Source organism: Spermophilus citellus, assembly GCF_964194105.1.
Source record: "Spermophilus citellus genome assembly, chromosome: 2".
NCBI classification, from domain to species: Eukaryota; Metazoa; Chordata; class Mammalia; order Rodentia; family Sciuridae; genus Spermophilus; species Spermophilus citellus.
In genome coordinates, this window is record NC_138183.1 from 203,440,870 (window position 1) to 203,465,311 (window position 24,442).

Sequence of the window (24,442 nt, forward strand, 5' to 3'; positions counted from 1 at the left end):
AGGTTTTTTTTGGGGGGGCAGGGGCACCAGGGATTGAGATCAGGGGCACTCAACCACTGAGCCACATGCCCAGCCCTATTCTGTGTTTTATTAGAGACAGAGTCTCATTGAGTTGCTTAGTGCCTCACCATTGCTGAGGCTGGCTTTGAACTCATGATCCTCCTGTCTCAACCTCCCGAGCTGCTGGGATTACAGGTGTGTGCCACCATTCCTGGTTTAGAGTTTTCATTAAAAACATGCAAAACTAATAAAAAGGACAGAACAAGGACATATAAATACATACCATGCTCTAATCTTTCATAGTCAGAATCCAGGAGAAATGTCTTAAAACGATTAGATACATAGTGGAAGGCCAAGAACTTTAAGTAATAGAGATTGAATTCAAACTCAGCTGGATACTGGTTGTGAACCTGAAACAAGGCAAGAAGAGTAAGAATCAAACAAAACAAAAAACAAATGCCTGCTGAGATCATCATTGGGTTATTCATTCAATAAATGAATCTTCACTATGGGTAGAGATGGGAAGCAGGTGCTCTTCTGGGCATCTACTATATGCCAGCCACCATATGAAAGGTTTTATAAAAAATCTTATTTACTTTATGCACCATTGTAGGACAGGCATTACTGCTATCATTTTACATTTGAAGAGGCTTGGGATCAGCAAGATTAAGTTACTCAATAGTAACTACTGAGTCCAAATGGGAATCGTGATTTGTTATGTTTCAAGTCTGTGTCCACTTCTCACACTACACCATGAGAGGCATGCTGACAGAAAGTAATGTAAGTTAGAGTTCTTGCTTTCCAGGCATTTGTGGTGTTATAGTGTGAAATGTAAGAAAAACTGTACTTCAGAATTTTGGTAATGAGAACTGGGAAGAGAAAGTGGTGGCTTAAGGGGAAAGTAAGAGATATTTTCTAGACAAAAAACAAAAACAAAAACAACAACAACAACAAAAAAATGTGTGCAACTTGGAAGGAGCCAGTAGAGAGAACAATTTTAGAGAAAGAGTTAATATAATAACCGAGAGAGTAAGGCCTTGGAAAAGCAAGAATGAAGAGGCTCAGATATAGGAACAACCTTAGAAACAAGGAGGGATGGGGGAGTAGGTAAAGGTATGTTCATATGCCAAAGGAAGGGGGAGGAGCTTATGCCTTTTAACTTTATTTTTCATTTGTAAATTAGGCAGCAACGTCACTGGACACAGGAACAAGGACAAAGGAAAGATATGAGAGGGAGAGGGCAAGGCAATGTTTGGAAGTCACTGGGTCACCGTATGTCTATAGCATATTTTAGACTAGCTATATTCAGATGCTATGGAGCCTTCTTATATTGGCAGAAGGCAGGATAATGACCTTGTGACACTCCCTGGTCCACTGGGTGATCTTGCTGCTGCAATGTTCAAACAATCTCTCATAATCATCTGAAATTGGTTAAGTTCCAATCATAATCGTGCTTAAGAGCTATTTCAAATGAATAAATGTTAGCTTTCTTCTCCATGTTTAATTTGGCCATACAGATCCACAAGCAATCAGCTGGGGTGAGCAGCCATGTGTATAATATGTTGATTGTCCAACAGAACAGTAGGCATTTTAAATAATGATGTGGATTGATTTATCAAAGTTTATCGTCTGATTAAAAACCTAGTTTTCTGTGATGAGCAAAGTATTTTTTTTATTGGTTGTTCACAACATTACAAAGCTCTTGACATATCATATTTCATACATTAGAATCAAGTGGGTTATGAACTCCCATTTTTACCCCAAATACAGATTGCAGAATCGCATCGGTTACACATCCACATTTTTACATACTGCCATATTAGTGACTATTGTATTCTGCTACCTTTCCTATCCTCTACTATCCCCCCTCCCCTCCCCTCCCATCTTCTCTCTCTACCCCATCTACTGTAATTCATTTCCCTCCTTGTTTATTTTCCCATTCCCCTCACAACCTCTTATATGTAATTTTGTATGACAATGAGGGTCTCCCTCCATTTCCATGCAATTTCCCTTTTTTCTCCCTTTCCCTCCCACCTCATGTCTCTGTTTAATGTTAATCTTTTCTTCCTGCTCTTCCTCCCTGCTCTGTTCTTAGTTGCTCTCATTATATCAAAGAAGACATTTGGTATTTGTTTTTTAGGGATTGGCTAGCTTCACTAAGCATAATCTGCTCTAGTGCCATCCATTTCCCTGCAAATTCCATGATTTTGTCATTTTTTAGTGCTGCGTAATACTCCATGGTGTATAAATGCCACATTTTTTTAATCCATTCATCTATTGAAGGGCATCTGGGTTGGTTCCACAGTCTAGCAATTGTGAACTGTGCTTCTATGAACATCGATGTGGCAGTATCCCTGTAGTGTGCTCTTTTAAGATCTTCAGGGAATAGTCCGAGAAGGGCAATAGCTGGGTCAAATGGTGGTTCCATTCAAAGTATTTTTTTTTACAAAATTTTCTTATTGGCTTTTTCATTAATCTAAAATTTTAGATTAATGTAAGCAATGTAAAAGAAATTGGTTTTTAGGAAAATTAGAGAGTCTGCAACCTAGGCAACAGGCCTGTACACAGTGAGGCTGTTTCCCGGCCTGGTTCTCCATGGTTGGGTAGTGTGTCATCCTCTAGACTGTTAGAATTATAAACATCTGTATTGAGTTTTCTCACCAGTGAAAATGAAGGGATTAGATACCATGGGTTTCCTGTGATTATGGTATATGAGGAACAATTATAAAGTCTAAGTACACTTGAAGAGTTTGTGGTTATAATTAAATAAAACTTAAGTCAATCTGGCACATTTAAGGTTCAACATTTTGCCTTGCAGCATTATCTCTGGGCATAAAAATAAAAATAAGTGGTTATTAGAATTAGTAATACTTTCTTCTATTTCCATAAAGGAAAAATAAATACAAAATATTTTCTTTCCTTGCTTTGTTAGATGTTTGTATCAACTGTCAAGCATGTCCTTTAATACACAATTCTCATTCACATGCTTGCCCCTATTGATATACAGATACACTAGAAGATAGCCCTAGGTTAGAACTCCACTTGGCCTAGTTCTCTGGTGTTCACTTCCTTAAGAGGTGCCCAGACTCAAGTCTCCCCCTAACCTATCCTTTACTGCAATATAAAGCTTTCTAGTTTGAGCTCCTTGTTTGCAATCAATGGTCATCTTCCATGGAGCCAGTGTACACATGATGGAGAGGGGGATGATCAGATAGTGGCAGCCCAGAAAGATAAGAAGACAGGGCAACTGAAGATGGTACTTGGCTGCCAATCATCTGAGAGGAGAAATCTACAGTATACTCAGGCAGGGTGCACTTAAAGGACAATTGCCCCCACAGTGCCTGGAATAAACCTGCAGTTAAAGCCAGCCCTCAGATCATTGTTTCTGGGGAAGAAGAGTTCAGGGTTTTTTTTTTCTATTGACCTAGTCTACAATTAGTTCTAGAAACACTTATAAAACCTTTTTAAACTAAGCCCCAAATAACACTTTTCTCAATGATTATTTCCATAGAAACCTCTTGCTTCACAACTGTGTCTTTTCTTGTTGGTTCTGATAGTTAATATACTCAGGAATATAATTTTGAAAACTCACTTCTGAAGTAAAGTAGAATGGAAACGATAATGAATGTGACCTTAAGATGAACCTATAGGCATTTCAGGGATCATGTTAGGACCACAAGCCTCTTCTACAAGTAGAAAAAAACCTCTTTCACAGACCACTATACTGAGGATTGGCCTCACCACAAACCCTGCCCTCCATAATTATGTCAGAGAGGTCACTCTTCTGAAGCCTCTGGTACTGCCCCTTCTAGGATTGGAATTGGTACTTAGCATCAAAGGATAAGTATTTGTTCTTGTGTGTGTGCCACAGGGGAGCCTGCAGTTGCTAACTGCCTGGGATTGAAAAAGAGATAAAAAGAAAAATCTGCCCCTAAACTGAGGTTCATGGCCCAGTCTATTAGAAATGGAAAAGAAGATGCAGAACAACTTTGTTTTTCACTCTTCAGCAACAGTTGAAGTAAAAAGCATGTGAGAATTTCTCCAATGGAAAAAATAAGTCAGATGTGCCTGGATGCTGGGTTGATTAGTACCTAGATACCACATTTGGAATGTGATATTAAGAAATAAGAAATTTTTTGAGATGTCTTTCTACCATAATGCAGGGAGAAATGAAGAGGTGATTGAATTCATAAAATGAAATCTGGTGACTGGATTTCCAGTAAGCAAGAAAAATCACTGTGTCTGTTTAGTCCAATATTCTAGGCACTCAGTTTGTCTAGTACATTGGCTTCTTTTCTTCCTTGTCAAGTGGGACAAATGTACTCTTCTGCTGTACCATACCAGGTGGTATCCAAAAAGGCACAGTCCATAATATGCTGATGCTGGAACTGCAGTGATTATTTAGTATTATTTTAATAGAAGAAAGGGGATTAGACCAGAGACAATTTTCTCTAAGGACTTATGATATATGGGTGGGTGATTAAGAGTTTAGAGGTTTGTTTACCACAAGATTCTGTTTTAGTAGTAAATAGTATTAATGAGGTATAAGTGACATATAATAAACTGTATTTAATGTGTACAATCTGATAAAGTTTGATATATATAGACACAACACAATCAACACAATCAAAATAATCAACACAATCAAAATAATCAACATGACTCCTCAAAACTTCCTTGTGGGGGCTGGGGTTGTGGCTCAGTGGCAGAATACTCGCCTAGCATGTGCAAGGCCTTGGGTTCGATCCTCAGCACCACATAAAAATAAATAAATAAATAAATAAATAAAAAATTGTGTCCAACTACAACTAAAAAATGAATATATAAAAAAACCCTTCCTTGTGTCCCTTTTGCTTCTTCCTGTACTCCCCGCTCCCTAGGCAACCAAACACTGGTTTGATTTTGCCACTGCAGGTAGGTCTGCACTCAAACTTTATATAAATGGAATTGAAAGTATGGATTCTTTTTGTCTGCCTCATTTTACTAGGAATAATTATGCAGGATCCAATCACATTGTTGGGTTATCAATAATGCATTCCTTTTTATTTCTGAGTAGCATTCTACTGCATAGATATACCACAATTTATTTATTCATTCTCCTGTTGGTGGACATTGTTCCCCCCCGCCCCCAGATTTTTGGCTTTTTTTTTTAATTGGTTCTGGGGATTGAACCACATCCACAGCCCTTTTTATATTTTATTTAGAGACAGGGTCTCGCTGAGTTGCTTAGGGCCTTGCTATGTTGCTGAGGCTGGCTTTGAACTCACAATCCTCCTCCCTCAGCCTCCTGAGCTTCTGGGATTACAGGTGTGCACCACACGGTGCCTGGCAGATTTTTGGCTATTATAAATAAAACTGCTAAGAAGAGTTATGTACAAAAGACTGATTAGTATGGTTGGTGTATGTTTAACTTTCAAAGAAAAGGCCAAACTGTTCTAAAATAGTTCCATAATTTTATAATTCTTAATGGTAGTATTATGGTCAATTCTTCATACCCCTGAAAAAAACTTTGGTCAGTTTTAAAATTTTCATTCATTAAGAAGAATAGATGTGTGGTGGTATTCTGTTACAATTTTTATTTCCTAACAAAGAACAATGTCAAATATTTTCATGTGTTTATTTCTCATTAGTCCATTTTTATTAAGTCAGTAGAGATGTTTTGCCCATTTGGGGGGAGAGAGAGAGAGAGAGAGAGAGAGAGAGAGAGAGAGAGAATACAAGCACGCGCAAGCGCGTGCTCTTGCGCTTGATTGTTTTCTTAATGAGTTTTGAGAATTTTTTATATATTCTGAACACAGTCCTTCGGCAGATATAGCTTTGCAAATGTTTTCTCCCACTCTGTGACTTGTCTTTTCATTTTCTTAAGTGATTTCTAAAGAATACGTTTTTAGCTTTCACAGCCCAATTTATCAATTTGTTCTCTTTTATTTTTGCTTATCCCTAGGTTACAAAGGTTTCTTCCTATGTTTCTTCTAGAAGTTTTATGGTATTTTTGAATAAATTTTCATAAGGTGCTAGGGGAATCCCCCTCACCCCTTGGAAATCCAGTTGTTAGGATACCATTTATTGAAAAGATATCCTTTCTTCACTGATTGCTTTTCTATCTTTGACAAAGTAACAGTTCACAGATATGTGTTGAGTCCATTTCTGGACAAACTGTTTCATCAATCTATCTAATTTACACCAATGATCAAAATTTTGATTACTAAAACTTTATAATCAGATAGTGCTAGTCCTTTAATTTTATTGTTTTTCAAAATTGTTTTGGCTATCCTAGGTCTTCTTTATTCCCATGTGGATTTTAGAACTAGCTTGCCAATTTCTATAAATAGCTTTTCTGAGACACTGGGACTACACAGATCGCTTAGATAAACCCTACTGTGGAGAAGTGACATTTTAATAATGTTGTATCTTCTACCCCATGAAAAAGAGATATCTTTTGATTTAAATATTTTTAATTTCTTTCAGGGATGTTTTGTAATTTTCAGTGTCCAGGTCCTTAAAATATTTTGTTATATTATTCTATGTTTTTCTGATGCTATTGTAAATGATACCTTTTTTCTTTCTGGTGCTGCTGGGGAGTGAACCTCAGGGTCTCACATGTGTTAGGCAAGTGCTTGGCACGTGCTCTACCACTAAGTTTCATCTCAAGTTCCATGGTACTGATTTTTAAATTTCAATGAGTCATTGCCAGTATGTGGAAATATAATTGATTTTTGCATACTATAATATTGCATATTATGTACTATAGCCTTGTTATGCTCACTGATTCTAATAATTTTTTTCCCTGTAGATTTCATAGATAATTATGCTGCCTATGAATAAAGACAGTCTGATTTTCTTCTCAATGTAGATGTCTTTTATTATTATTATTTTTCTTGCCTTAGTGCTTGGTTAGGACCTTCAATACAATGTTGAATAGAAATGGTAAAGCAGACATCAATATCTTCTTTCTGATCTCAGGGAAAAGCATTCATTGTTTTATTGTAATGTTAGCTGTAGGTTTCTAAAAATACATATTCTCTATTACTTTGAGGAAATCCCCTGCTATTCCTAGTTTCCTGAACAATTTTAAGAAACAGATGTTATATTTTGTGAAATGTTTTTCTGTAACTAATGAGATGACCATATGCTTTTTTTATTCTTTTTAAGTTTAATTACATTTATTGACTTTGAATGTAAAATCAACCTTGCATTCCTGGGATAAACCCCACTTAACTGTGGCATATTATCCTTTTTATATACTATTTGATTTGCTAACATTTTGTTTAGAAAATCTGAATGTGTCTATGATCATCGGGGACACTGATCTACAGTTTTCTTTTACTGTCTTTGTTAGGTCCTAGGTAATGCTGGCCTTATGGACTAAGTTGGGACATATTATCTTTGCTTTCATTTTCAGGGAAGAGATTTTGTAGAAGTGCTAGTATTTCTTTTTTGAATGCTTAGTAGAATTTATCACTGAATCTGGTCTTGGACTTTTCATTGTGCAAAGATTTTAATTACAGTTTCAACTTTCTTAACAGATATAGGCCTATTCAAGTTATGTCTTTTTTCTGGAGTAATTTGGATAGTTTGTATCTTTCAAGGAATTTGTCTGTTTTATCTAAATTGTTCGTTTTTGACATAAAGTTGTGGAGATGTCATCTTTCTCATTTTCAAAATTGGCAATTTGTATTCTCTTTCTTTCTTTTTCTTTAGTCAGACTGGCTAGAGGCTTATCAATTTTATTCATCTGATAGAAGAGCTTTTGGTTTCATTACTTTTCTTTACTATTGACCACAAGATTTCTAGGGCCTAATGCAAGTGAGTTTCAAATAAATTTAATCTTATCATTATTAAAAGTTGGGAATGACAAGCATCTAAGCCAGAAAATGAATTCTTTTTGTGTGTGTGTGTGTGTGTGTGTGTGTGTGTGTGTGTGTGTGTAGTGCTGGGGATTGAACCCAGGACTTTGTATGCTCTCTACCAACTGAGCTATATTACCAGTCCCCAGTAAATTAATTCTATATAAGCATTTCCCTAAGATGCTGAATAGAGTTTTAGGCCTCTCTGAGGCACCATCTGGATTCTGTTGTTCAAAAATAATTTTCTATTTATCTGGCTGAAGACAGAGAGACAGAGAGAGAGAGAGAGAGAGAGAGAGAGAGAGAGAGAGAGAAAGAACAGATTTAAAAGACTAAACTGTGTGAGGCATTTTAGTTTTATTTTCCAATATGGAGTGAAATCTGCCAGTTTTTATATAAGAAGTGAATCTAAAATGGAATTTGGAAAATCATGAATTTACAGGGTCTTATTTTTTTGCTCATGTGCCATTAAGTTTTTGTAAAATTTATTTATTTACTTTAAAATATTTTTTTAGTTATAGATGAACACAATATCTTTATTTTATTTATTTATTTTTATGTGGTGCTGAGGATCGAACCCATTGCCTCACGGGTGTGAGGCAAGCGCTCTACCACTGAGCCACAACTCCAGCCCAAGTTTTTTGTAAAATTTAAAAAGGCTCATGAAAAGAAGCTATGACTCTAATCCCAGGAAAGATTAATGTTTGGGGAATAACATATGATAAAATAGGACTCTGCTTTGAGGTATTAGAAATATTAAGCTATAAGAGACACTATGTAGAATGGTACCAATATGTGGAAAACTATGGGTATGGTGTAATGCACTAAAGAAAAATAATTAGCTAATATTAAATTTTGTTATTTCACAGATTAAGATTTAACATTATATTGTAGGAATTCTGAGGCACCTACACATGAAGCATGAATAAGAAAACAACTTTTAAATTGAACCTGATTTAATTTTCTTTCTAGAAGTTAATCAATGGGATATAAGTAGGAGCAAATCACTTGCTAAGTGATATATTCTTAGAGTCTTAATTCAAAATGCAACCAACCATTCTCACCTATTTATGAGCAGACCCTAGAAGCCTATGGTTGGCCTGTGGCTTACAGTAGTACAGTTTATGTAAAAGTTTGCATCATCAACAAGCTATGGTCAAGACAGGTTTAGACAACTCATGCCAGTGTAGAAGTATGTCAGGGAAATGAATAATGTGTTCAGAAAACTATTGTACTATATTGTAACTTCTAAAATTAAGGTCTAAAATCTACCTGAATTTTTGTGCTTGGATCAGATTTATTTTTTTATGACAATGCTATTTTCTTAACACAATTTATCAAAAAGATAAAACTTTCTACACCATTTTGCAGTGCCAACATTATTAATCATGTCCACAAAAACATATGTAGGTGCCTCAGAATTCCTACAGTGTAAATTGGCATAATGTTGTAATTCTTTTGGTAAGATTTATATTAACAATCTCTAGACTCAATCGTAATTACATTTGAATACCAAAATCTATATTTTGCCTCTAATTGTAGCAGAAATGTTTACCTAATTTAAAATGTATCTGATTATTAAAAATATATGTGAAATTCAGAAAGAAATTTTAACTTTGCTTTTGCTTTCTTGTTTCTTTAAAATATAAGATGGCAAATCTAGATACCCCAATATAGCTCAGTCAGATATTCAAAGAAGTAAAAAATAAAGAATATAATTGAAAAAAAAGGATTTAACATTAATTGGGCACAAAGTTGCTTTATTATAAAACAACTTGGATTACAAAAATAGTGCCAGTTTTCAGTTGAATGGGAATCAGGCAAATGCCAGGAACACTTGAATATATTGTACATCCATTGGCTGCAGCTACTTGGCCAGTATAAATGGATAAATTTTAGAGCAACAATCTCTGTGGAGCAGCTTAGCTGCTCAAACATGAGCTCATAAGGAAGACTTCCATACTCAAAAGGCAAATAGCTTTTGTCTTTGGAGTAGGACCTTATACAGTACTGTCATACAGAAATCACATCACCAAGCCAGGCTAGAGGGAGCCAATTTACAAACTGAATAAACTTTGCAGGCAAGTCAAAAACTGTTGTTTTGTAGGAAACAGCAAAAGTTCTAGGATGCTCTCAAAGATATACTTGAATGTTGAAATAAAGAGATTATTGCTTACTCACTTCATGTTTCCATTCATATTATACACATTTTCCCCTTTGTATTTTAAAAAGAAATTTTAGGTAAAAACTTCATTTTTTATATTCTGGATGTATTTTCCTTTTGAAAGATTTGGCCAAACTGTTTTAAGAAAGGATGCATCCTGTAATGATATTTTTTGAGCTAAGCCAATTTCTTTTAGAAGCAACAAAAAAATCTGCCAGATGTTGCTATTATGAAATAGTGATCTAGCATTTAAAATTCATCTGACACCTGGATATACTGGCATAAACAATGGCTTTTTATATGATGAGGCAGTTCTAATTTAAGATCAGTGCTTCATCTGTTTTCTTTGTAACTTTATTAGTACTAATGGACAAGTCTAGGCACATGTCCATGGATTGCCTTTTGGCATTCAGCATGTTAGAAATGGTTAACAAGCTGGGAACACATTCTACCCAAGGACAGTTTCGCTTGCTGCAGTGTAATTCTGAACTTATTATTTTTTAATATTGTTGGACTTGGCTCCATTTTTTGTGTCCCTGAGAGACTGAGGACAGCACTAACGTGAATTATCTGGCAGAAGCCAGAATCATGTAAAGCACTAGTGTTCACTTGAAAGGTATTCAAAGAAGGCATTTTCTAATACCTGAGACCAGTATGTAAGCAATGATGAAACACTACCTTATAATTAAGTCTGCACTATTTGTTAAGCATAGACTTCTTAGGTTCCTCTGTTTTCAAATGAATAAACAATCCCTCTTCAGCACAAAATAATTTGCCTAACCAAAGCTGATAACTATTGCAGCCAGGCATCCTTAAAATACTGCAATTAAGATCACATACTCCTTTTGTCATGACTTGTCTGCACCCAAGTTAGTATGTATGAGGTACCAAGTCAAAGGAGGGTTCAGGCAAATTTTTTAAAAATTAATTTTGATTATAAAAATATTTAATTCAGTACAATTGGAACTGAAATCCAATATTGCTTATGAAACATTTATTTATAAAAACTGAGCTTTTGGGGCTGGGGTTATAGCTCGGTTGGTAAGAGTGCTTGCCTCGAATGCACAAGCCCTGAGTTCAATCCCCAGCACCACACATATGCACACACACACAAAAGCCAAAATGGATTTAGTCTAATTCTTTTTTTAAAAAATATTTTTTAGTGGTTGATGGACCTTTATTTTTTTTTTATTTATTTGTATGTGGTGCTGAGAATCTAACCCAGTGTCTCACACATGCTAGGCAAGCTTGCTACCACTAAGCTACAACCCCAGCCCCACCCCACCCCGTCTGATTCTTATTAAAATAAAAAGTCTACATGGATACTTCTACCTGCTATTCTTCTCAATGACTTTATGCCTCCGAGTCAGATTTATGGGAGATGTGACTCTGATGTTTCCTCATTCGGTTTCTGTTCCTACATTCTCTTTAATTATAAACAGCTTATTAAGGCAAAGACCCTAAAAGAAAGTTGATGGTTTCATCTAGTCTTCAACTGATTTATCAATGATATGATCTCAAGGCAAGGGTAAAAATGGATTGTGTGTACTTATTCAGAATCTAAGCCTCAAATAAAAAACCTTCTGAAGAATTTCAAGGGAAATCTTGATGAGGTATTGACTTCATTATTATATTTAAACTGGATATGAGGAAGAATGATCCTTTAGGAAATGTGAACCCATTGAAGGTTTTTGTTTGCCCTGAAGATTTTTGCCCTGGGGAATAATAGTACCTGAGCTTTCAGAAGATTACATTAACAATCTGACTTAGGATATTCTAGATGGTCTTGATCAAGGGTGTTGAAAATATGAAGAGAACTTGTAAAATTGCATTAATATACTGATAATACCTATTTACTGTTTGTGATATTCCAGAGACTGAAATTATGCTGTGTAAGATACTAGAGGTGTGAAAACTAATATGATAAAGTCCCTGTACACAAGACTTCTCAGTCTAAGTAGAAGACAAGACATGTATACAAATAAATACATTATTTTTTAGTCTTATAGATGCTACCAAAGAAGTCTGTATAAGACTCATCAGGAATATAAATGAGGGAGATGAGGTAAAGGTTCTAAGAATACTGAATGGTCTCCAAATTTCTCCCTCATCTATTTGCCAAAGGAATATGAAAAAGGCTAATAATATTCAAACAGAAAACAAAGATACCATTAGCTGCAAAGAGTTTAGAAGTATAAATTCAACTGTGTTATCAATGTCCCCAGATGCTGCTTGGGAAGATGGATTAAAATTATTTAACAGGTCTTTTCTCTCTCTCCCTCTCTCTTTTTTTTAAATTTTACTAAAATACATGTTTGTGTATATATGTATATACATTATCCAATAAATGACTGGAAGAAAACATTCATATTAATAGTAGTTCCCTGAGCGATTGGATTATTAATTTTTGTGTTCCTTTTGTCTTTATACTTTTCTGCTTTTCCCAAAGTTGTTTGGTTATAATGTTCTAGTATTCTGGATTTCCCTCCTGAGTCATACAATAAGCGTTTTCCATATTGTTGCACTCTTGTCAAAACCATTTTAATGGAATCACAATAATATGTTCTGTAGAATTACACCAGTTACTGAAAGGTCTCTTAAAGATAGGTAGGCTTTTAGATGGATCCTTCTTTCTTTCCCTCTCTTTCTTCTTTTTTTCCCTCCCTCCTTCTAAATATAAGCAATGCATTGCCCCTCCATATATTTATTATTTTCATAAAATGTATTTCCAAAGGTGAAGTTATATTAATCACAGAGAGGGTTAGGGAAAGAATAAACTGGAAGCTGAATGTTGCCCATTCCTTCTTACCCCTGGACACTGCCCATTTTCAAAGTGCTAAAGGCACTTTTCTAACACTGCTTCTTTCTTTTTTCTTTAAATTTTTTAATTTCTTTAACAAGCAAATTGGAGCAAGCAAAAACATGACTTTCTCTGAGAGTGTTGTGTATGTATGTGTGTACACATGGGGGGGGGTGAGCAGAGATGGAAAATCAACTGTTAATGGGTACTCCAAAATTGTGGTAATTGCGCCACAATTCTACAAATATGCTAAAAACTACTGAACTGTACATTTCAAATAGATAAACTGTATAATTATAAATTAAAGTTCAATAAAACTGTTAATTTAAAAATCAAATGATTAATAGAATAAAAACAAACAAAAACATAACCATATGTCAAGAGACTAGTTCCACTTCTGGTTTGTGAGAACACTTTTACCTTTCCTTCTAACAGATACTTGAGGCCAATGTATTTCAAAAAGTCATGTCCAAATCTATTAATCTACCCTTGGGGTTGTGGTGAAGATGAAAAAAGACTGGAAATGTCAACTCTGTTTTTTTCCTAAGCAAATTTAGCTTTCTGTTTGAAAATCCAGTGCCATCTAATTCTTGAGCTCAATCCTGAGCAAGCCCCACAAATAGGTGTCTCTTATTGACCGGCCTGGGATGAAGACAGGAGGGCACCTATAGTGCTTACCTCTCCCTACCCTCATTGAGTTTCACTGGATTACATGTATCTGGGTTTTTCTTTGTTCTCTTGATTAGTCCCAATGAGGCTGCCCTGTAGAACTGAGTCAGTATTCTCAAACTCTAGAAGCCTGCCTGGCTGGGCCTTCATGATTTCTTGAGAGATTAGCCTCTATCTCTGATGTTCCCAGGCACATGGTAGGGCCCTTTGAAACTGGGCATAGAGGCTGGATTTCAGGAAAGTCACTACCTAGAAATTTTTGCTATAACTACTCTATTCAAAACTCTACCAAATGATCCCAAGTTTTTTTTCCCCTTCTTTGGAGATGTAATTTAAGAGTGCTGACTACTTCATTTGGGGGCCAGCTCAACAGCTAAGTCAGCAGACCTACTTTCAGAATCAACTGCTTATTTTTCTTCTTCATTTTTAAGAAGATTTCAGGCTGGGCACAGTGGCACACACCTGTAATACTAGCAACTCAGGAGGCTGAGGAAGGAGGATTGCAAGTTTGAGGTCAGCCCCGGCAACTTAGTGAGATCCTAAGCAACTGAGACCCTGTCTAAAAATGAAAAAAGGGCTGGAGATGTAACTCAGTAGTAAAGTGCCTCTGGATTCAATTCCTAGTACTCCACTGTCTCTCCACCACCCAAGACTTCAGTATATCCTAGGGTTGAGTTTTGACAGTAAAGTACCTGGCACAGCTAAAAAATGCTAGTATTTTTCTTTCCTTCATATTAAGTCAATTTAAATTGGCTCTACTTACCTGATGCACACAGTCTAAGAATTGTAAAAAGACTGGAGCAAAACCACTACCCTGACTGCTGGGGGTCAAGCTGCTCCGCTGACTGAATTTATGACCAAAAGAGAGCCACTCTTTTTCAACCAGCATCCGAAAGCCTTCAAGTGTCCTATAAAAGGGATCACTGAGTAACTGCACAAGGGATGTCACCTAGGGCACAAACAGGATGGATATTTCATTAATTTCAGTTCTGAAGTGCTAAGATAAAGCATTTCCTTTTTAAATAGCTAATTCATAAGCAAAGTTACCTGTAGAGCAAATTTATTCACTAACTGCTCCAGGATGGTAAATCAAATGAATTCCACAAGCTTTCCAGTAAAAAGAAAACACAAATTTATTTTGGCTACATGTTTTCTTTCAAGGAATTAAGATTTTAATTCTGAATTTGCCAATTTGCAGATTGTGGTCATTTTCTAGATTAATTAATGAGGTCAGGGGGTTAGTTAAAACCTTTTCTTTTGGTCAGGCACAGGTTAATCTTCATGTGGTTTATATTCATAATTTTCATTCTGGAGTAAGGGAGGGGCTTAAGGAGAACCAGAAAAAGGATGGACAAAATCCAGGAAGGATGGTCCATGTCCCATATTGCTGGTCAAGAGCAAGTTTGCAAGGTGCATCTGTGAATATAGGAGCCTGATGCCCTAAGCCAGAGCTCCAGGTAATGGAGGAGTTGACAGCTCATGGCACAGAGCTTCCTGATGGATACAAGGTGGTGTTTAACATGGAACCTTTTCTGTACATAAAAACATAAGTCATTATACAAAATATTTGTCTGAAAATTCAAATACAAATATAAAACACAATATCTGAGAATATGTGTAATAGTTACTTGGGCAGTGATGTCCCAGCCTTCTTCCAAACAGACCAAAACTGAGGAACCATTCTCGAGTACTTCTGATACTACCACAGCCAGCTGCATTATTCTGTGAAGCTAAGAGATAAGACAGGAGGCCGCAATTAGAGCAAGCCTTTCTGGGCACAGAAGACAGAGAGACTTGATAAAAATACAAATTAGGCATGAAGGATTGGACAAACAAACAAAAAAAAAAACACATAATTTTTTTTTTTCATACCAGAGATTGAACCTAGTGGCACTTAACCACTGAGCCCCATCCCCAGCTCTTTTTATTTTTTTATTTTTTATTTTGAGACAGTGTCTCACTAAGTTGCTTAGGGCCTTGCTAAATTGCTAAAGCTGGCCTTGAACTTGGATCCTCCTGCCTCAGCCTCCCAAGTTGCTGGGATTACAGGTGTGTTCCACTGTGCTTGGCTCATATAATGTTTTAAATACTTAAAGTTCTTGTTAAATCAAGATTAAACATTGACACATTTTAAAGGTAGACACATTTTAAAATAGGGTATTCAGACGATACATAAGAAAATGGCCTTGTGCTAGGGTCGTAGTTCAGTGATAGAGAGCTCGTCTAGCACGTGTGAGGCCCTGGGTTCGATCCTCAGCACCACATAAAAATAAATAAATAAAATAAAGGTATTGTGTCCAACAACACCTCCCCAAAAAATAAATACTAAAAAAAAAAAAAGAAAGAAAGAAAATGGCCTTATATAATTCCTCCAAAAGTAGAAAAACCATAAATCCATAAAGTCAAAAAGACAGATTCTAAATGGCCTTCTCAATAGTTACCCAACTGAAAAATTTGTTTTTCCATGATATAGTAAGTTCTATTTCAGATGCTCTTGGAATTAAAAAAGTACTGCTTTGTACAGTTTAAAAGGAGGAAATTTTTTTTAACATTTATTTTTTAGAAGTAGTTGGACACAATCAATACCTTTATTTTATTTATTTATTTATTTTTAAAACATTTATTTATTTATTGGTGTAGATGGACACAACACAATGCCTTTATTTTTATGTGGTGCTGAGGATCAAATCCGGGTCCCGCCCATGCTAGGTGAGTGCTCTATGGCTAAGCCACAATTCCAGCCCTATTTATTTATTTTTATGTGTTGCTGAGAATCGAACCCAGGGCCCCACATGTGCTATATGAGCCACAACCTCAGCCCCTAAAAAACCCAAATTTTATAGTAAGTGAATTATACATACATGAGAAAGAAACTTGTACTCAGTGTTTTAAGTCCTTCAGAAACAATTAATTAGGGTATGAGCACAGCACATAGCTATGAAAACCAAATGAATAAGACTGTAGTTTTAAAAAACATTTTAAGCATAATATGACCTAATTTGCAGTATGAATCCAACTGTTCTAAAATAACCTATATTTTATACAGTGAGGCTGTTTTTAAGCACAGGAGCAAGACATATGTCCTACCCAGCAGTGGGAGGCTCCTTACTTGCTGTTCCTACAACACAGTTAGCACTAAACCTGAATTCTCTTGAACCTAGTGTTTGCTGCAACAGTTAACTTTTTAAATGTCACTATCCTGAATGGGGCAATATCTTCCACTGTCTTTAGTCTCTAATTTCTAGTACAGATCTACTTTCCAGCAAGAAGTAGAGTAGGTAGTTGAGTGGAAGGGACGGTTTGGAGCTGGGACTCATAGATAGAGACGGAAGAAAGCATTGGTCCAGCTTCTTCCTTGGGTAGCCAGGGTACATATACCGAATTGCCTTAAGGGAAATGAACATAACATACCCTGATATGTATTTACAACCAATTGCATATGTCACTGTCTCTCTATATTCAAAGTACCTGCCTTTAGTACCAACATTGTTTCTTGGCTTCTTTGCTTTTCATAGTCCAAAGTACTATGGAAAACAACTTTTTTTTTTCCTTCTCAAGAGAGGCAAGATCCTTGTAGGTAAATGGGGGCAGGAAACAAAAAACCTGAAAATTCCTTCAGGATGAGAAGGGATAATGGACATAGCATCAGGGCCTAAAGACTAAGCTGAAGGTTATGTTGCTTTTTGCCAAATGTCTGTATCCATGTCTAAAATATGCATGTCATAAATATCTTTCTTTGTGTGGTTTGGAAGAAATGTGGGTGTATTGTGCTGTCATATCAATTTCCCCTTAATTTTTCAATAAAGGTACAATTAAAAATATTCAATGGTTGACTTGGCTGAATAATGGATATATAAGTATGACTTTGAAGTGTAGGGCATCCAATGTGTCTTATGTGGCTGGTGTGGGGGTGAATCTAAAATCTAGAGACATGTAGTAGGCAAAGATAAATGGAAGGTGAAAAAGCAAGAGGAAAAGGCTCTTGGAGTTATTCAGAAATTGCCTTCTGTCCTGGATCCTCACTGTCTTGACAACAGAGCAAGAGCCCTGTAAATATATGCTGATTAAATTTATTCTACATAAAAATTTCCCACATGGGGCTGGGGATGTGGCTCAAGCGGTAGTGCGCTTGCCTGGCATGCACAGGGCGCTGGGTTTGATCCTCAGCACCACATAAAAATAAAGATGTTGTGTCCACCTAAAACTAAAAAATAAATATTAAAAATTCTCTCTCTCTCTAAAAAAAATGAAAAAAAAATTTCCCACATGAAATAATTTTCTCCTCCTTAGCATCTTATAGATACCACACTTGCAATTACACAGAGATAAAAACCAGTGATCAAGGAATTCTATTCCTCACCTTCTATTTCATATTATTTCCAGAAATTGAAAGGCCTTTTCAGATAGCTCACAACAAAGGGGTAGAATAAGGAGTGGGGTGAGGAAAGAATTTTTTTTTCTCAAATATTGGCTTGGCACATCTACTCAGCCTCTTTTTGAGTTATAAGTCAAGCTACCCACCTGAGGGAACCACTCAGAGTCACCCAGAGCCTTCAGGAAGGTTACTTCTGAGTCAGTAGGAATGGTGCTTGGGATACAAGCTCTCATTAGCTTTTTAAAACTGGCTTTCACTTGTCGGATTTCATGAAATTCAACAGGAACAAACTCACAATTTAAAGCAAATTCTACCTTGAAGCTCTGTGGATAAAGAGACAGAGAATTAGGCAGATGAAATACTATAAGTAAAAGATCAAAGTTTTCAACAGGGTAATGCTGATGAAAGTTAGTTGAGGCTGAATAGTTATAGAGGTTGCAAGGGGTCAAGAAGGTCAAACTTGTGTGGCTCATATGTCAGCAGAGTGAAAGGTCTAGTGGTTCTTCTGGAACGGCAAATCTAGTCCTTTCTAGAGGAAGACTATTTAGCTTAGGGATGCTGTCACTCTAGAAATTTGAAGAGACTACTGTTAGGAATTTGATGCAGCTGATAACACCAATATAACCAATTCTGAGGTCATGAACCTGGAGAGCTAATGACACATGGACAGCATGGCTAATCCAACAGTATAAATTTGGCTTTCCCAAGATGCACATTGTGATGGAAAGGTATTGTACTGTGGGGTTCCCTAACTGTACAAATTAAATTATGTAGACATCCAGGTATTAATTTATTATGCATGTAAAACGTATTCATTATGAAAATGAAAAAAGTAGAAATAAACCTTGTGAAAAATAAAAATCACTATCTCATTGCACTGAATCTTCTAACATTATGGTTACTTTAAAAAAGTAACAACTAAGAAAGTATATGCAATAAAACATGAAAATAAAACAATAAAACATCGTTGGTTTTTAGCTTTGGGATACTATTTATTTTCATAACTCAATATGAAACAGGTATCACCTATGTTTGAGTCCTTTTTCATTTTTATCTTTAATCCACATGGAATTTATTCTGGGTGAAGTATGAACGTTGCATTTGTAATTAAAGAATGCTACGCTGACCCATTGGCGTATTTCATTTTGATAGTCTAGTTGCTGAGTTCTAAAGAAAATTTAAAAGTTCTCTAACTTGCCAAGTTCAGTGCTACATGCCTGTAATCTCAGCCATTTAGAAAGCTGAGGCAGGAGGAGCTGAGTTCAAAGCCAGCTTTGGCAATTTATTGAGACCCTAAGCAACTTAGCAAGACCCTGTCTCAAAGTAAAACAGAAAAAGGGCTGGGAATGTGGCTTAGTGGTTAAGTGCTGCTGGGTTCAATTCCTGGTACCTTGCCCTCATCCCCTCTCCAAACCCTCTAACTTCTCATGCCAAAGAATGAATTAATTTTCTCAGATTCTTTCCATTTTCTTTACATTGTGCTTAAATTATTTAATTGGGTCACTTCTTTTTTTTTAATATTTATTTTTTAGTTATCGGTGGACACAACATCTTTGTTTGTATGTGGTGCTGAGGCTCGAACCCGGGCCGCACGCATGCCAGGCGAGCACGCTACTGCTTGAGCCACATCCCCAGCCCCAAGGGGTCACTTCTTTTTAAAAAGAAGTAGAACTGCTACTGGAGACTGGTTGTACAACAATGTGAATATACTTAATGCCAAATTGTACACTTAAAAAATGATTAGGATAGTAAATTTTTTAATATATATTTTACAATTAATAAAACCCCACTGCCAAGGAACAATGTTTTATATTGACTAGTTTTTTTTAAGGCCTATTAAATTTTTGAAAGGAAACAAAAATCCCCAAAATTTTAAAGGAAAATATTATTATGATATTAGGAAATAGGATTTCTAATATGCATCAAAAAAAAAAAAAAGTCTGTCTCCCCCACTGGCTCTAGTACTGGGGATTGAACCAAGAACCCAGAGAGGCTCTACCATTGAACTCCATCCCAGCCCATTTTATTTATTTTTTATTCTGAGATAGGGTTTCACTAAGTTGCCCAGGCTGGCCTTGAATTTGTGATGCTCCTGAATCAGACTCCTGAGTTGCTAGGACTATAGACAAGCAACACCACACCCAGCTTCTTTGTCTTAATAACTCTATTTTTAGGAACTCTAAAGAAAAATAAAAATATACAGAAAAAACCCTACTAAATTATATATCAATAAAAAAATAACAAAACACATCTATATGCTAGAAAATGTGACCAATTTTGAATACAGAGGATAAAGAAAGAAACCTATATATCAAAAAATATTGGATGTTAAGTAGGGACTGAAATAATTATGAAAAAGAGCTATGAGGGACTGAGATTGTGGCTCAGTGGTAGAGCACTTGCCTAGCATGTACAGGGCCCTGGATTTGATCCTCAGCACCACATAAAAATAAATAAACAAAATAAAGGTATTTGTTCATCTATAACTAAAAAAAAAAAAAGAAGTATGAATGTAGCTTAGTGATAGAACACCTGTCTGCATGCACAAGCCCCTGGGTTCAATTCCAGAATTGCAAAAAACAAAAACAGAAACAAAAACTATTATACAACATGGAAACATGATGTTAAGGCTTAAGATAAAGAACCTAGCAACATATATGGGCTCTTTCAATTATTTTTTAAATTTTTAAAGGAAAATATTATCGTGATATTAGGAAATAGCATATTTATATATATGCGATTTCATATATATATATATTTAGCTGTAGACAGAAACAATACCTTTATTTTATTTGTTTATATTTATGTCATGTTGAGGATTGAACCCAGTGCCTCAGATGTGTTAGGTAAGTGCTCTATCACTGAGTTTATAATCTCAGCCCAGGAAACAGCATTTCTAATATGCATCAAGAAAAAAAAGTTTGCCGGGTACAGTGGTGCACGCCTGTAATCTCAGTGGCTTGAGAGGCTGAAGCAGGAGGATTGCAAGTTCAAGGGCAGCCTCAGAAAAAGCAAGATGCTGTTTCTAAATAAAATACAAAATTGGGTCGGGGATGTGATTCAGTGGTTAAGTGCCCCTGAGTTCAATTCCTGGGACCCCACCAAAAAGGAAAAAACAAACAAACAAAAACCAGGGTGGCTCTACCACTGAATTCCATCCCAGCCCTTTTTAGCAACTCTTGTGCCATGATGGTGGAATTTGGTTATTTTTTATTTTTGTCATATTGGGGATTGAACCCTGGAACATTCTATCTCTGGGCCACATCCCTGGTACTTTTATTTTTTAAATTAATTAACCAATTAATTTTTTTTTGGTACTGGGGATTGAACCCAGGAATTCTCTACCACTGAGCTACATCCCTAGCCCTTTTTGTTTTGAGACAGGATCTTGCTAAAGTTGCTTAGACAGTTGCTAATTTGCTGAGGCTGGCCTTGAACTTGCAATCCTCCTGCCTCAGCCTCCTGAATCCCTGGGATTACAGGAGTGTGCCAATAAATCTGGCTGGATTTTTTTTAAAATTATAGTACTTTGTTGATGACAGAAAGGAAGGAAGCAAGTAAAAGGAGGGAAGGAAGAAAGAAAGGTTCCCAAGAGTCCATCTTTCTTACTCAAATATGCATGATCACACAGCTAATTTGAGAACTAGTGTAGACAGGGAATAGAGAAGGAGAGCATTCAGAAGTCAAAGTTTGGAAAATGTTAAATGTGCTGAAGGGTGGAAACCTGTACTCTGGAAAGGACACTGGTGCCAAAGAAGCTGTGTAGGGAACCTTGGATTGCTGATGAAAATTCCAACCATTTTCTTGATATAAAATTATCTGTTGAGTTAGAAAACATTTATGCAGATTTAAAAATTGAGCATTACCCAGCATTTTTATGCCCTCTACCCTAAAGGTCAGTGACTAAGTGATTGCAGCAGTCCAGGTAGTGGAAAAAGAGCTAGCAATGCCAGCATGCTACAGAAGAGATGACGCAGTCACTGGCATCTTTACACCTGAGCATGTGGGATCCTGTTGAGAGCATCTTGCTCAGTCTCTGCTCTATGGTTCAGCCAAAAGTCTGAGTAGGTCCAATGCTAAACTTTGAGGGGATTTCTGAAACAAATACTTTCATTTCCTATACACTTGTCAATAGAGATAAAATTTATTTTCTAATGATTTACCCTTGGAAACATTAAACTTGAAGAATTCCTATTGCTTTTAGAGGTAGACTATCTTTACTTTGAGATTGCAGCATAGTGAAACTCTTTAGCAGAAAAATAGTAAGAATATGGGTCTGCGACATATAGCCAGTGGCAGAGTGCTTCTTATCACGCATGAGGCCCTGGGTTCAATCCCAAGTACTCACCCCTTCCAAAAAGAATGAAACCAATTAGCATCTAATATTTTGAATTTTATGACATATCTTAAGATTTGTGTTTCTATAAATATGACCTCAAAAAGTTTGAAAAAATTACTTAGAAAACCTAGCCTTGGCCTTCCCTTGTCTTCATGTGCAGTGGAATAGTCTTCCTCCTTCTACCCTTCTCTCTGCTTTTTTTTTAAATTTATTTTTTAGTTATAGGTGAACACAATATATTTTATTATATTTTTATGTGGTTCTGATGATCAAATCCAGGGCCTTACACATACTAGGCAAGCGCTCTACCTCTGAGCCACAACCCCAGCCCATTCTCTCTGCCTTTCTGTAGTTTTCTGAATTGATAGGTTTATAATAATAAAACATCTGTTTTGCCACAGACACTGATTCCTGTGGAAACTGACTCAAGATAATGGAAAATATAGCCTGAATAAGCCTTATTTCTTTTTTGAATGAATGCTTCCTAATATTTCCTGATATATAGGTTGATTTTTTAGATATTATGAATACATATTTATTTTCATGGCCAATAAATAAGCACATATATATCTATATACATACAAATGTATAGATATGTGTGTGTGTATATTTATATATATATATAAACATAAAGAGAGAATTATTTTTTGAGATTATTAACTACAGATTAGAAATCATACTATAAAATTTTTTCCAAAAAAGTTGGCTTGTGACAGGTTTTATAAACTGCCTTAGTATATCCATAAATTTTCTAAGTGAGAAAAAAAAATTTACCCTTAGTTGTGACTTTTCACCAAATATATAAAGGGCTGCTTGGCGTTTCAATAGCTGGTTTTGTAGGTAGGTGCTGTTACTGAAGGAGGCTGAATGATCCTTGCCTGCCAGCCGGGCCCCAACATCAATGAAGGATGTTGGAGAGCTGATCAAACGAGTGCTGGATCGAAGACTTGCCCATACACCTTCACAAAAGTCAAAAGAATTGAATGAGATAATCTAATGTGGGAATGCCACTGAGTAAAGAAACAGATGCATGCTTCAGAGCCACAGTTTTAGAGGTAATAGTGAGTTATTCATGAATCACAATGGTCATTTGGCATTTATTTTTGCACAATTAGCATTATTCAAAATAACATTTATTTTAGACTCAGAAGGGCTTAAGTAGTCACATCCTATTTTTATATGCTGATATAAATTCAGTATTTATAAATAACATTAAAATCACAAGTAGAAAAAGTGCACTGACACTGGAAACAAAATGCAGACAGGAGGCAATAATGAAGCCTGGAAGGGAGAACACTGAGGAACTCAACATCTCAGGGCTCATGAAAGAGGGGAGGAACATTCTACTGTCTGTTTACTTAACAAGAAATCTAGGTTAATATGTAAACTAGAAACTTACTAAATCTAAAATTAAAGGCTGTATTTAGAACTCACATTTGTATATCATGTCTAAATAATGTAACTTTAAATAAGTATAGATTATACTGTAGGTTTTTCAGTGTATGAAAAATAATGTTGTACATTCAATAATATGCATTTCATTGAATCTTAGGAAGTAGATGTCTTCTAAGAGAAAGGCCAAGTTAAATAGCTAGAAGAGTTTCATAATAAAAATTGACCTTATATTAATTAGAAAAATCAAGGTTCTCTCTATATACGAGAAACCATAAACACTGAATATCCAAACACACAGGCTAATCCTCCATTCTGACAAGAACTGCCAAACCTTCAAAACAACAGAGCCCCTCATAAATGCCTGTTGCACGCACTGAGTTCATCCCAGTGACAAGGTCACAGGTGGAGGACATCTCTAAAAGTGGGGTTTCTTCTCCAGGTCCGGAAAGACTGTTTGAGAACCTTTAATCTTTTCTCAATGACAAATCAAACTGTATTTCTAGGTGACTAGAAATCACCATAATAATGTCACATCTGCTTTGCTATCAGTATTTATGGGGTCAGGAGTCCTTAATATGAATGTATATTTATATATAATTTATAAGCTTTTCTTTCATATTATGGCAAGTATGTTTTTATGTAAATGGAATCACAAATTCAGAATGTGAATGAGAATAAAGGATATAATTTGACAAACGTGAAAAAGTCACTTGTGACATACTTTCATATGAAGATGACTTGAAAGCGTGACACATTAGGACACATAATACAGTACCTTGATTATGGACTCTTCCCTTAGCTGAAGATTTGGAATCTGACTGAGTAAACAATTATCTCTGTACCCATGCACTGG

At 35.9% G+C, this 24,442-nt stretch overlaps 1 protein-coding gene across 5 annotated transcripts in view; it reads right to left on the reverse strand.

The window, feature by feature from the left end:
* The window catches only part of SBF2 (SET binding factor 2), a 438,265-nt gene that overhangs the window by 13,379 nt on the left and 400,444 nt on the right, over window positions 1–24,442 (reverse strand). For 3 of the 5 annotated variants that reach the window (XM_081280887.1, XM_081280893.1, XM_081280886.1), the window contains 5 exons: window positions 22,969–23,153; window positions 18,002–18,178; window positions 15,109–15,210; window positions 14,244–14,429; window positions 284–410 (listed from right to left, as the gene is read on the reverse strand). In XM_081280887.1, the coding sequence (XP_081137013.1) occupies window positions 284–410; window positions 14,244–14,429; window positions 15,109–15,210; window positions 18,002–18,178; window positions 22,969–23,153 (777 nt within the window). Of the gene's footprint in view, window positions 1–283; window positions 411–14,243; window positions 14,430–15,108; window positions 15,211–18,001; window positions 18,179–22,968; window positions 23,154–24,442 lie in introns of those variants that run through there. The other 2 variants (XM_081280888.1, XM_081280889.1) reach the window with 2 other exon arrangements.